At 45.7% G+C, this 15130-nt stretch overlaps 1 protein-coding gene across 4 annotated transcripts in view; it reads right to left on the bottom strand.

The window, feature by feature from the left end:
- ADCK1 (aarF domain containing kinase 1) overlaps positions 1 to 12501 on the bottom strand; it is a 211326-nt gene extending 198825 nt beyond the window's left edge. For 2 of the 4 annotated variants that reach the window (XR_007774436.1, XR_007774435.1), the window contains exons 1-2: positions 12399 to 12501; positions 5221 to 5357 (exon numbers count right to left, since the gene is read on the bottom strand). Coding sequence is in view for 2 of the 4 variants with exons in the window: in XM_050953282.1 (XP_050809239.1) it covers positions 5221 to 5357; positions 12399 to 12456 (195 nt within the window). In the remaining 2 variants the exon portion in view is untranslated. The remainder of the gene's footprint in view (positions 1 to 5220; positions 5358 to 12398) is intronic. The other 2 variants (XM_050953282.1, XM_050953281.1) reach the window with 2 other exon arrangements.
- Between the last annotated feature and the right edge of the window lie 2629 nt (positions 12502 to 15130).

Raw genomic sequence — 15130 nt, 5'->3', positions numbered from 1 at the left:
ACCACCACCTCGGGGTTCAGTCCCTTTGTAATGACAGGAGCCATTTGCAAAATATAGATCTGGAATCAAAATCCCAAACATCTCAAAACGTACAGGTCATTTGATTCTGTGGTGGACTGAATGCCCAGCACCAGCGTAAAGCTTGATGGGCCACTTTACACAAAGCACAGTTAACATGTCCACAAGTCCAGCTCTCTGGAGACAAAGGAGACGATGGCACTTCTGCATTAGAAAGTGAGTCACTAGAAATGAGCAATGGGCAAACTGTGGAAGATTCAGACAAGCCTCTGTCCAAAGCATTTACCAACATCAAAAAATAGCTTTGGAACAGGGGGACCTTTGGATCAGCTTTGGGTGAAGGTTTGGGTTGGTTTGTATGTTATCTCTTGTCCATGATGGTAATTATCACTTCCAACTTGAAAAGAACCAGCTAACAGATTGCCCTGCATTACAGAGGAAGAGGAAATTTAATTAAGCAGTTACTAATTACATCATAATCTTGAACAACAAATTAGTATTACGATGATTCTGATAGGCAACTCTGACATTCCTAAATCCCCAAACTGTCTGAGATGCACTTCAGCTAAGACATAGGATGTTAACTTGATGCTTTCTGAAAAGGCAGAGCCAGTGTCAGACCCTGGAAGAGGCAGAGGGCAAACAAAGCAGCTCCGTCAGATTTCTAATGCTATCCAGAATGCAGAGGTTTTCTTTGACTTGTTGCTCTCCAGGCCCCAAAGAGCACTTCACTTTCATCTAAGACTAGTTCTTTGCGCTCCATGCTCCAGAGGAACTGATCTTCATAGATATAAGACAACCTATGAGATCATTCAGTCCCTCTTGATGGCAATGCAGCATTGGTGCCCATAGTGCATTTCCCAGCCTTTTGTCAAGTCTAGTTTTAAGATTCTCAGAGGATGGAGCTTCCATTTTGAGTCATCCAGCTGCTGGCTTCCCACTCCCCTCAAGTTATCACCTGATCTCCCCATCTCCTGGGAGAGTCCCCACTCAGCGTCCTTGCCTCTCTGGGTTTTCTCTCTGCTAGGCCCTCAAAGACTGACCAAGCATGAGCAAAACTCAATTCCCCAAACCTGAACTCAGGCAAGAGTTTTCCCCCAAGCCACATAAGAAAGGAAGTTTAACAAGGACAGATGAATACACATGGATAAATTAAGAACTGGTGCAAACCTTCTAACAAAACTCAAACTCGCCAGATGTTTGAGAATATAGTGGCAGGTCAGATTTGTTGTCTTCCCTCTCCACATCCTTGTTTCATGTTTACAGCTGTTGCTGCTGAATTTGGCCTGCACACGCCCTGAAGACAGTGCCACTAGCTGCAGCCTGGTTTTGCCCCAAGAGGTTGAGTTAAGCATCCAGACTTTTGGGTACTTCTCTGAATATAACTTTTGAACATTTTGACTAACATGACTGAAGTCCTTCTTCCCCCTCTCAAATCACAAACAATTATGGGAGCCTACTGACCTGCTAAGTAGGGGTCTGGCCAGGCTGGATTAAGGAACAGGCATTATAGGTCCACCTCGAGGTCCCCAGCTCCCAGAGGCACATGTTTGTAATAGAATCTAAGCCCTCATTTTAAAGAAGTCTCCATCCCTCTTTTTTGGGGAGAAACACTTGAAAACAAAGGAGTTAACACCTTCTGACCCTGATAAAGAGCAGATCGCTAGGGCTGGGAAGGCAGAGGTCATTAGTGCGGCAGCATGGGAGAAGCTCACGCTGGAGCAACCTGACATATGTGGCCTTACGTATGTTAGAAGAAATAAACCATTTAAAAAAGTATTCCCCATATTTTCTTTTTTCTTTTTTTTTTTAAAGAGTACTCCAGTACTTATAGGGGCTAGAGACCACAAGATTTTTTTGTGGGATATTGTTTGCGGCTGCTGTTGTAAAACCCTGTAATATATGGCAGCAACATAGTCTAGTAGCAGACTGAGCCTGAGAGCAATGGACTGCTGAGTTCTAACAGCTCTGCCACTGACACCCTCTGTGGCCACGGACAAGTCACTTCACCTCTCTATACCTCAGTTTCCCCTGGGGTGTACGGCTGGTCAGTGGTGTTTGTACAGTGAACATAAGAAAGGCCATATTGGGTCAGACCAATAGCCCATCTAACCCAGTATCCTGTCTTCCCACAGTGGCCAATGACAGGTGATTTGAAGGGAATGAACAAAACAGGCAATCATTGAGTGATCCAATCCCAGCTTCCAGCAATCAGAGGCTACAGACACCCAGCACATGGGGTTGCATGCCAGAGCATCTTAACTAATAGCCATCGATAGACCTAGCCTTCATTAACTTATCTAATTCTTTTTTTAACTCAGCTATACTTTTGACCTTCACAACATCCCCTAGCAACAAGTTCCACGAGTTGACTGTGCACTGTGTAAAGAAGAACTTCCTTTTGTGTGTTTTAAATCTGCTGCCTATTGATTTCATTGAGTGCCCCCTAGTTCTTGTGTTACGTGAAGGAGTAACAACATTCACTTTCTTATTCACTTTCTCCACACCGTTCATGATTTTTTAGACCTCTGTCATATCCCCCCTTAGCCATCTCTTTTCCAAGCTGAAAAGTCCCAGTCTTTTAAATCTCTCTTAACAAAGAAGCTGTTCCGTACCCTTAATCATTTTGTTGCCCTTCTCTATACCTTTTCCATTTCTAAGATACCTCTTTAGAGATGGGGTGGCCAAAAATGCATGCAGTATTCAAGGTGTGGGCATACCATGGATTTATATAGTGGCATTATGATATTTTCTGTCTTGTTATCTATCCTTTTCCTAATGGTTCCTAATATCCTGTTAGTTTTTTTGACTGCCGCTGCACAATGAGCAGATGTTTTCAGAGAATGACTCCAAGATCACTTTCTTGAATAGTAACAGCTAATTTAGACCCCATCATTTTGTATGTGTAGCTGGGATTATGTTTTCCAATGCACATTACTCTGCATTTATCAACACTGAATTTCATCTGCCATTTTCTTGCCCAGTCATCCAATTTCGTGAGATCCCAACTCTTCACAGTCTGCTTTGGACTTAATTATCATGGGTAATTTTGTATCATCTGCAGATTTTGCAACCTCCCTTTTTCTCAAGTCATTTATGAATAAGTTGAACAGCACTGATGCTAGTACATATCCCTGGGAGACACAACATTTACCTCTCTACATTCTGAAAACTGATCATTTATTTCTACCCTTTGTTTCCTATCTTTTAACCAGTTACTGATCCACGAGAGGACCTTCCCTCTTATCCCATGACTGGTTACTTTGCTTAAGAGCCTCTGGAGACGGACCTTGTCAAAGGCTTTCTAAACTCCAAGTACTCTGTATCCACAGGTTCACCCTTGTACACACATTGTTTCCCTTTATAAAAATCATGTTGACTCTTCACTAACAAACCATGTTCATCTATATGTCTGCTAACTATAGTAAAGAACAGAATTTCAACCAATTTGCCTGGTACTGAAGTTAGGCTTACCAGCCTGTAATTGACAGGTCACCTCTGGAGCCTTTTTAAAAAAATTAGCATCACATTAGCTATCCTCCACTCACCTGGTACAGAACCTGATTTAAGTGCTAGGTTACATACCACCTTTAGTAGTTCTGCAATTTCATATCTGAGTTCATTCAGAACTCTTGGTGAATACCATCTGGCCCTGGTGACTTATTACTGTTTAATGGATCAGTTTGTTGCAAAGCCCCCTCTACTGACTCCTTAGTCTGGGACACTGAAATGATAAAGTGCCAAGTACTATACTTTGCATTATTTTTAATAAGGTGGTGGCAGTTGATGTTTCTGCCATAAACTTTCAAAACAAACACCCTCTCAGGTCCCAGACATTCCTCACATTACTTTCTGCTCTGGCCTACACACCTTTCCAGCCTGCGTGTGTAAAAGGTAATGGATTCTGAGATCAGCTACAGAAACTGCTCCTTGCCGTCCTGCACTCAGGAGGCGCTCCTTGTAATTCTCACTAATGAAGCATTTAAAAAGTGCAAAAGATGCAGGCTGACAGCTGCTTAGCACCAGGGGCTTGTAAGTGATGGAGCTCCTGGCCTGAAGCGACAAACCTATGGCACAACAGAGGTGCAGAGCAGACTGATCTCCTACACAGTTTCTGCTCTACCTTGTTTCTGGCTGCCAATGCATTCTCCAGAGAAGGCTCTCATGGAGAGGGTTACAACCTGTCTAGCTGTCAGCTGCCATGCTCATGTTTTTGGATGCTGTGATCAACATCTGTGGTGAAATGAAGATAACACTCATCCAGGACTAGTGGGGCTCTTTGGCATTTATTTTAGAAACAGTGTGTGTGCTGCCCCTACGTGCATCTCCTGCCTCACCTCTCCCACTTTACCCTTTCCCTGACAATAATCCCCCCAAAACACATCCAGACAACTTCCCCTATCCAAATTCCTCCCACTAAGGACCCCAAGACAAAGTTTACAGGCAGGGTCCCAACATAGTATTCATTCAGCAACATGGTCCTTTCAATGAGCTGTTACTGTAGATTGGCAGAGGCCCTGCGGGTTTTTCGCCTTCCTCTGCAGCATGGGGCACGGGTCACTTGCTGGAGGATTCTCTGTACCTTGAAGTCTTTAAACCACAAGCTGAGGACTTCAATAGCTCAGACATTGGTCAGGAGTTTGTTACAGGAGTGGGTGGGTGAGATTCTGTGGCCTGCATTGTTCAGGAGGTCAGACCAGAAGATCATAATGGTCCCTTCTGACCTTAAAGTCTGTGAGTCTATGAGAAAGAGGAGCCACCATCAAGGATGCAGTAAGCAGCTTCAAAGCAAAATGACTGGAAAAAGCAGTGGGATGATGCCCAGGACTGAGTTCTGGATAAGAAGTGGATGTGGGGTAAAGAGACATAGCAAAGTGGGTGTAGGCCCCACAGGGCTCTCCAGATAGATTCCTCAATAAGCTATACTTTCACTCATTGTCACATTCTCTTTCTGTCTCTCTTCCTCTTCACTGTAAATTACCCTCTAGCCCTTCTACATGTTTAACCTTTTTTCCCCACACAAATAACAAAACATAGAAAAACCCAAATTCCTGAAGCTCAGAGCCAACTGTGCACTTGAAATATATCAATACAGTAAACTCAGTGCCACGACTGAGCTCCAGTTCCCTCTTGAGGATCCTTCTAACCCAGCCAGTAAATCTCTCACCCTACCCTCACACAACCTGCCAGGGTGAAACTTACTGTGGCAACGGCTCTGCCCACCCGAACAGCTCCAAAATCATTGGGATCCAGGTACTTGCTGCTGTACAGGTAGAAACCAGAGCTGGCTGCTGCCAGAGAGACAAGTTTCAAGGCCCTTCTGGCCATGCTGGCGACCACTGCAGAGATACAAAACAGGAACCATCACCACTTGAGTGGAAGAAGGGAGTACATGAGGATCAATTCAGGCCAGACTTGGCCATAAATCCAAAGTCATCCAAGTGCTTCCTTCCAGAACTTATTTTTCAGGTTGTATCAGCTGTCAAGTGAGCATGTGAAGGTTTGTTAGAGCAGAAGACTCTATTAGAACAGGCCTCATGGTTTCTACCTCTTGCTATAAGAGGAGAGTGTGGTCTAACGCTTAGAGCAAGGGCCATGGGAAACAAGTCTTCCAAGCTTTAATCCCCGCTCTGCCACTGACTCAACTCTAATGCTTCTCTGTACCTTAGTTTCATAGTGATCAGTAAGCAGGTGCACAAGGAGCTCTGTTCCAAGCTCGTTAGTATACTACAATAGTTGTCTAGTGCCTAGAGGCCACAAATCAAAGATCAGGGCTCCACTGTGCTAGACATTGTACATACACATAACAAAAAGATCATCCCTAGCCCTAAAGGGTTTACAATCTAAGTATAAAACAAGAGACAACGGGAGCATAAAACAAACAGCAGGCGCACAAGGTAACAGTGAGTCAGTTATGATTAGTGTAATAAGCAGTAGTCACAGCACACCAGTTGCCTAACCATTATCATGAGTTTTGTAGGCTTTAGTAGATTTTAAAGGGGGATTTAAAGGAGGATAGTTACAGATTTTTACAGGGAGCTCCTCCCATGGGTTCGAAGCACAAAAGTGCCTGTGGGAAAATGTTCCAAATGGATAGGCAAGGCTGTCATTATTGATTGAGTGGGGGGGGGGTTCAATGTCTCAGTAGATGGTAGGATAGAGACATGCCATGAAGTGCCTTAAAAAGTCAAAACAAGTAGTTTGTACTTCATGCCGTGGAAAGGGGAGCCAGGGGAAGGAGGCAAAGAAGCGGGTGACCTGGTCAAAGCGACAAGCCAGGAAGGTACCTGCCTTCTCATTATCATGGGAGAAGAGGCAAAAAATGAATAATCATTTATGATCCTGCCTGAGGCAGTATGGTCCAATAGCTAGAATATGAGGCTGGTAGTCATGATACCAGAGTCCTCGTCCTGGTTTTGCCTTTAGCTCAATGTATGATCTTGGGCAAACCTCTTAACTTCTCACTCTTGGTTTCCTTATAAAATAGGGAAAACAATAATATACCTGTTTCCCTACTTTAAAGGGTTGAATTAACTACTTATGTTTGTAAAGTGCTTTGAACATGTATTGTATAAGGGCTATTATTATTGATTGAGACATTTCAGGGTTGGGCAGTTCTGTTTTAGTGCTAGGCTCGAACTAGATTTCCCCCCTCCCCAAAGTATGTCATGATGTGTCAGAAACTCTTTAACATTCTCTCTTCTCTCTAACATCATCCTTCCCTGCTTTATTAAATGGCACTTTTGATTATTCAAACCTGGAAAGTGTTTACAAATCCACTTCACTTTTTTCCCCTCATTCCATTGATGCGGTTGTTCTTTTTAAATTTCGTTTATCTTTGGCAATGGAATTAGGAGGGTCAGTTTCATTTTCCATTTCTAATCAATTTCACTCCAGTTAAGAAAGCCTACGGCTGCTGGTTTAGATACTCAGCAATTTAATGAAAAAAATTATCCACATTTCTTTTTTACTTCTGTCACAGATCACAGACCCTTGCACCTAATTACAACCGCTTGTGAGTGCACTCTTCCTAATGGCAGGTCTTGGGGCTCTACTTCACTCAAAGGGGAGTCCTATGACTCTATCACTCTTAGACTGGATCCCAGACTTCACTCCTTCAGAAGAGTCAGTTTGACTCAGTTCCCGCAGGAATCAGGAACTTGGAAACTTTGGCCTGGATCCACAAAGCAATCTAGGTGCCGTTGTCATTATGAACAGGTCTGACTATCAAAAGGAGGCAGCCAGACAACTCTCCAATACCAAATTCTACAGGCCACTTCCCTCAGATCCCACTGAGGAATACACTAAGAAACTACAGCATCTACTCAGGACACTCCCTACACTAACACCAGAAGAAATCAACATACCCCTAGAGCCCCGACCAGGGTTATTCTATCTACTACCCAAGATCCACAAACCCGGCAATCCTGGACGCCCCATCATCTCGGGCATTGGCACTCTCACTGAAGGACTGTCTGGATATATGGACTCTCTACTCAGACCCTATGCCACCAGCACTCCCAGCTATCTCCGCGACACCACTGATTTCCTGAGGAAACTACAATGCATTGGTGACCTCCCAGAAAACACCATCCTAGCCACCATGGATGTAGAGGCTCTCTACACAAACATCCCACACACAGATGGAATACAAGCTGTCAGAAACACTATCCCTGATGATGCCACAGCACAACTGGCTGCTGAGCTCTGTGCCTTTATACTTACACACAACTATTTCAAATTTGATGACAATATATATCTCCAGATCAGTGGCACTGCTATGGGCACCCGCATGGCCCCACAATATGCCAATATCTTCATGGCCGACCTGGAACAACGCTTCCTCAGCTCTCGTCCACTCACACCCCTTCTCTATCTACGCTACATTGATGACATCTTCATCATCTGGACCCATGGGAAGGAGACTCTGGAAAAATTCCACCATGATTTCAACAGCTTCCACCCCACCATCAACCTCAGCCTGGATCAATCTACACGGGAGGTCCACTTTCTTGACACCACGGTGCAAATAAGTGATGGTCACATTAACACCACCCTATATCGAAAACCCACCGACCGCTATGCCTACCTTCATGCCTCCAGCTTCCATCCCGGGCACATCACACGATCCATTGTCTACAGCCAAGCACTGAGGTACAACCGCATCTGCTCTGACCCCTCAGACAGAGACCAACACCTACAAAATCTCCACCAAGCATTCTCAAAACTACAATACCCACACGAGGAAATAAGGAAACAGATCAACAGAGCCAGACGTGTACCCAGAAGCCTCCTACTGCAAGACAAACCCAAGAGAGAAACCAACAGGACTCCACTGGCCATCACATACAGCCCCCAGCTAAAACCCCTCCAACGCATCATCAAGGATCTACAACCCATCCTGGACAATGATCCCACACTTTCACAGGCCTTGGGTGGCAGACCAATCCTTGCCCACAGACAACCTGCCAACCTGAAACATATTCTCACCAGTAACTGCACACCACACCATAATAACTCTAGCTCAGGAACCAATCCATGCAACAAACCTCGATGCCAACTCTGCCCACATATCTACACCAGCGACACCATCACAGGACCTAACCAGATCAGCCACACCATCACTGGTTCATTCACCTGCACATCCACCAATGTAGTATACGCCATCATATGCCAGCAATGCCCCTCTGCTATGTACATCGGCCAAACTGGACAGTCTCTACGGAAAAGGATAAATGGACACAAGTCAGACATTAGGAATGGCAATATACAAAAACCTGTAGGAGAGCACTTCAACCTCCCTGGCCACACTATAGCAGACCTTAAGGTGGCCATCCTGCAGCAAAAAAAACTTCAGGACCAGACTTCAAAGAGAAACTGCTGAGCTTCAGTTCATCTGTAAATTTGACACCATCAGCTCAGGATTGAACAAAGACTGTGAATGGCTTGCCAATTACAGAACCAGTTTCTCCTCTCTTGGTTTTCACACCTCAACTGCTAGAACAGGGCCTCATCCTCCCTGATTGAACTGACCTCGTTATCTCTAGCTTGCTTGCTAGCACACATATATATACCTGCCCCTGGATATTTCCATTACATGCATCTGAGGAAGTGGGTATTCACCCACGAAAGCTCATGCTCCAAAACATCTGTTAGTCTATAAGGTGCCACAGGATCCTTTGCTGCTTTTACAGATCCAGACTAACACGGCTACCCTCTGATACAAAGCAATCTAGGAGTCGCAATGTTGACCATCACACAGTCTAACTTTCAGGTACCTAGAAAAAAGTCACAGAACAACCCTGCAATCCAAAAAGGCATGTAGGCTTCCTATATAATGAATGGGAAGAGTTAGATGCCTTAGGGTACATCTATACTACCCGTCGGATCAGCAGGTAGTAATCAATCTATCGGAGATCGAAGCCCGTTCTCCACCTAGGCAGGAGGAGCAGCAGCGTCAATGGGGGAGCCGCAGCAGTCGACTCGCTGCCGTGAGGACAGTCATGTAAGTCTAACTAAGACACTTCGACTTCAGCTACATGAATAGACCACCCTTAGAATTAAATTTATAAAAGCAAGCATGCTAGGCAGGGAACCATCTGAATTAGCCAACGGGAGATGCTGACAATGGAGGTGTGTGCTAAGCCCTGTCCCTCTCCCTCTCACACAGTTAGGCACCTATCTCTGATCCATGAACCTGGAGACAGGTGGCTTAGCCACCTAAATAGTTTCTTGAGGGATGAGTTAGGCACCTTCCTTGCTCCACACAGAACAGCCAGAGGAGATGGCACGGGAAGAAAGAGAGAGGAGGAGGCGGGGAATCAAATCCCAGCTGAGTGCTTGGTAAATTGTTCCACTGGTTAATTACTCTCACTGTTCAAGATTTATGCCCTATCTCCAAACTGAATTTTCCTAGTTTCAACTTCCAGCCATTGGATCATGTGACACCTTTCTCGGCTCATTATTAAATATTTCTTCCCCATGCAGGAACTTACAGACTGTAATCAAGGTATCCCCTTAACCTTCTCTTTGTTCCACTAAACAGACTGAGCTCTTTGAGTCATTCACTACAAGGCAACACAGGCCATAGAACTTCCCCCAAATAATTATCAGAGCATTTTAGAAAGCATCCAATCTTGATTTAAAAATTGCCAGTGATGGAGAATCTAGCATGATCCTTGGTAAATTGCTCCAATGGTTAATTACCCTCACTGTCAAAAATGTGCATCTTATTTCTGGTCTGAATTTGTCTAGATTCAGCTTTCAGCCATTGGATCCAGTTATTCCTTTCTCTGCTAGATTGAAGAGCCAATTATTAAATATTTGCTCCCCATGTAGGTACTTACAGCCTGTAATCAAGTCATCCCCTTAACCTTCTCTTTGTTAAGATAAATAGATTGAGCTCTTTGAGCCTATCCCTGTAAAGCAGGTTTTCTAATCCTTTCATCATCCTGGTGGTTCATCTCTGAACCATCACCAGTTTATCAACAGTCTTCTTCAATTGTGGACATCAGAACTGGACACAGTATTCCAGCAGCAGCCACGCCTCACATAGAGAGGTAAAATAACTGCACTCCTACTCAAGCTTCCCCTGTTTATGCATGCATGGATTGCATCAGCCCTTTTGGCCACAGCATAGCACTGGGACCTCATGTTCAGCTGATTATCCACCATCACACCCAAATCTTTTTCAGAGTCACTGTTTCTCAGGATGAAGTCCCCCATCCTGTAAGTATGGCGTACATTCTTCATTCCCAGATGCGTGTGTGTGTATATATATATATACATACATACACACTCATATATACACACACATATACATTTAGCTATATTAAAATGCATATTGTTTGTTTGCAATCAGCATACCAAGCAATCCAAATCACTCTGTATTAGTGACTTGTCCTCACCAAACGCCTGTATGCAATTGTGGTCACCGGGCACAAACCATGGAGCACATATCTAAGTGTCCCCTTTGTCCTTTCGCTGGGGGCTAAAGGACATTCACCAGGGCAATGCGCTGGCTATCAAATTTAGATATAAATTTGTAGTCGTTGCTACCTACTCAAGCCATACAAAAGAAGACAACCACCTGTCCTCTTCATTATTTACCACTCCCTCAATTTTTGCATCATCTGCAAACTTTATCAATGATGATTTCATGCTTTCTTCCAGGTAAAAATGTTAAATAGTACAAGGCCAAGAACAGATCTCTGCAGGATCACCCACTCAATGATGGTTCCCCATTTACAATTAGATTTTGAGACATATCAGCTAGCCCAGAGGTTCTCAGACTGGGGGTCGGGATCTCGGGATCCCGCAAGGGGCCAGGAGGTTATTACATGGGGGGTTGTGAGCTGTCAGCCTCCACCTCAAACAGTGAAAAAGACAGAGTCCAAAGAATTATAAACTTCTCCGGTGCCCTACACTACCAGGGAAGGAGAATTCAGGCAACCCGGCAGGAATTAGAATGGCAAGTGCCGTGACTACCAGCCTGCTGCAGGGGTCAGGGTCTCTGTGCCACCTGTGCTTCTCGTCTGGCTTTTAGCAGGACGGCCGAAGACGAGATTTTTTCCAGCGAGTGACACGGTGGGCGTCCCAGTGAAACACATAAGAGGCCCTGAGACTGACCCTACACCAAGGGTGCCTGCTTCCAAACGAGTGCCAGGGCGGGCAGGGCTGGCGCTATCATTTAGGCAGCCTAGGCAATTGCCTAGGGCGCCAGGATTATTAGGGGGCGGCATTTTGCCGCGGGGGGGGGGGGCGGCAGGCCGCTCCGGTTGACCTGAGCCACGGACCAAAGGACCCTTCACAAGAATGACTGCGGGATCAGCGCGGGGGCCGGCGAAACGGCCATGCGCCTGGGGCGCGAGAAACCCTAGCGCCGGTCCTGAGGGCGGGGGCGAACCCTGAGCGAGGGGAGAGCAGGAGTTGGTAGACGTGGGGACCTTTCCTAATGCGGTGGGGCTGGGGGCGGAGAGAAGGCGGCCGCACAGGGGGCGCTGCTCGGGGAAGTTGGCCGTGCCGAGAGGGGCACGCGGAGTATGAGTGGCGGACAGAAGCGGAGATGACCGGGAGAATGAGGCTGGGACAGAGGCTGTCGGGGGGGGCAGGCGGCTGGGCCAGGAGCACTGGGGAGATGGAGGCAGAAGCTGGGCCAGGGGGACTGAGAAGCGAGGGCTGAAGTCAGGGCCGGACCCGCGCCGCCCGGCGACTGTGTTAGCCCCAGCCCGGCACCTCCGAACCGGCAGGCTCCCGATTAGTTACACAACGCTCTAAATTCCACGACGCGCAGCCCCTCCCCTCCCTTCTCCGGGTGACAGGGGGCCTCCCCACCACTCTCTCCAGGGACCACCCTCCCCGCAGCAGCTCCACGTACTTACCGGCTTCCCTGCACCTCGATGCTTTTACCCGGAGAAAACACAGACCTCCTCCCAGCATATGGTACGGCCTCGCCCCCGCACGGCATGCTGGAACTTGTAGTCCTGTGGGTCACAACCCCGTAGGCCCAGGAGAGGAGGGCTCTAGAGAACTACAGGCACTGGGCGAGTTCACTGAAGGGATATGGGGGGGGGGGTCGTCACGTGGGCACTGTGGCTGAGCGACGCCGTCTCGAGTACCTGCCTCGTCAGCCTGGATTCTGTATGGACCACATCCTGAATGTGTTCAGGAGCAATAAACTATGAGCAGTGGATATTTATGGGCAGGAGCAGGATATTCCATCCTCTGCATTTGCTGCCAGTTTATATCAAACAAAGCAATAAGACTGCTGCCCAATCAGTCTTTCCCAATCAAGTGTCCAGTGAAATACAGGTACCTGGAATTGTTTTGTTGCCTTAAACAACATCATGGACTTTCTGATGTTTTGGTAGATTTATTAAATCATTCAAAGTCCTGAAGCAAGTAAACAGCATGAAAATATAACAGAAGCTACTGGAATAACCAAGGGACAGAGACCTTGAGAATACCATAGATCAGGGATCAGCAACCTTTGGCACTGGGTCTGAGACGGTTTGTTTACCTGCTGCGTACGCAGATTCGACCGATCGCAGCTCCCACTGGCCACAGATCACTGTTCTAGGCCAATGGGAGCTGTGGGAAGCAGCGGCCAGCACATCCCTCGGCCCACGCATGTCAAAGGTTGCCGATCTCTGCCATAGATAGATGGGAATAATCCTCAGTCTCAGTGCTAGTATCTATCTGGAATGTACATGGGCACCATTTACTTCTTGGGGAATTCTGCACCAAAAAACTAATATATCCGTGTACAATATTTAAAAATCTGCATATTTTATCTGTCAAAATAGCACAATATAATTATGCTGGTTTCAGTTATTTCGGTAATTTATTTTAAAATGCTTGTCAGCAAGTATGTCTGTAACAACACACAAAAAAAAGAATCAGGAAATGTTTTGGGGGGGTTGTTTTTTTTTTGTTTTGTTTACATGGATTCCTTACTAGGCATATTAATACAGAACTTTGAGTACCAGTAATTCATTTAAACTACAATATAGAAACATATTTCCCCAACCCCTCAGAAGCAGTCCAAAGGCTTAGGGGAGTCAGTGATTACGGAGGAGCTGAGGGAGAGGGAAGGAGCCTAGGAATGAACCTAGAGGGTTGTTGAGTGTGCGTGGGAGAAGTATGGAAGAGGGTTTGAGGGGGGATTGTTAGGGAGTTGGGAAGCCTCCCTCATGCAGACCCTGTCTGACACCTAGCTTCTCCCATTCAGTCAGGCACATCTTACCCCTGTCCCCATGTGGTCCTGCAACCCCATTCCCATTCAGCCCCGGCTCAATGCTGTCACTCCATTAGCTCCTGAGACTGTGCCCCCACAAGCCCTTCTGAACCTTACTCTGTGACACCCCTCCCCAACAGCCCAGTGTGCTCTGCTCTGTCCATCCCATGCCTCCTCACATGGCCCCACTCTGAAGAACAGTCTCATCCCCTTCCCTCTCCACCGGCTGATTGCCCTCTCTTCTGATGCCATATCAGCCCCTTGTGGACAAAAGGTATAATTTCAGTGCCTCTCCACCAGAACCTATATTCTGCAGACAGAAAAAATATGTGGGGGATATGAGTTCTGCGTATGCGCAGTGGCACGGAATTCCATCGGGGAAAACTGTGCTCATCAGTAACAATGAAACTGTTAACAAGAAGAGAAAGATTATCAGGAGTGAGGGGGAAAGCTTTCTCCGCAGCTGGCCTTCAACTAGCAATTTCCTTATTGTGAGAAATAAGAATGATGACAAATCTTACCATATTCAAGAGTAAATGTAAAACTAAGCTCTTCACCAAAGCCTTCCCAGAATAATGATGATGATGATGATGATGATAAACAGCAAAACAACAAAGCCTAAATACATGCTTGGGAACAGAGTACCAAAGAAGAGAATGTTAAAATCTTGATGAGCTAGCGTAATTACTGTGATGCATTCAGATGCTGTAGTATAAATACCTAGATAGATAACCACCCACTGAAACATTTAATAGATATCATTCTCCAATGAAATATTTTTTAATTGGAAACCAGTGACAATCAATTCCATTTTCCAACCAGTGTCCCTGTAATGAAGATAAGATGAACTTTAATAACAGCTGTGTAATCTGTAGTGGGAAATAAAAGTATTCAGGATGAAGTTGAGGAGACAGCATTTAGAACTGATCCTACCAAAAACAAAGGTGACAAATCAATGATAGCTAAGCAAGGATGTAAAAAAGCAGAATGAGACAAAAGAGGCCTTAATAATACAGTCCACATCTCTCTGGGATATTATTTCAGGCTGTGTGCAGATTCACTACATTAGCTGTACTCTGTTCATATTTTCAAGGTTTCTTTTGCAGCTAAAAGAAGTAGAAACTTTTTCTTACATGAAATCTTAGATTCTGAAGCACAAAGTCTCAGCCTCCCGAAAAACCATACTGAAGCAAACTAGCCAATTCAACTCCTGTACCCAAGTAAGATTCCCGCTGGCCATCTTCTTTCCTAGATATATTAGTCTCAGGATGAATGTCATTTTCTCTAAGCTTCTGTGAGCAACTGTCAAGCAGGTGGCCCAGAAAACCTTCCGCTTGGGATCCCTGGTGGACAACAGACAATATACTGTTCATTTTC

The sequence above is a fragment of the Gopherus flavomarginatus genome, chromosome 5, assembly GCF_025201925.1.
Source record: "Gopherus flavomarginatus isolate rGopFla2 chromosome 5, rGopFla2.mat.asm, whole genome shotgun sequence".
NCBI lineage: Eukaryota > Metazoa > Chordata > Testudines > Testudinidae > Gopherus > Gopherus flavomarginatus.
This window is presented reverse-complemented; position numbering and strand designations above follow the sequence as displayed.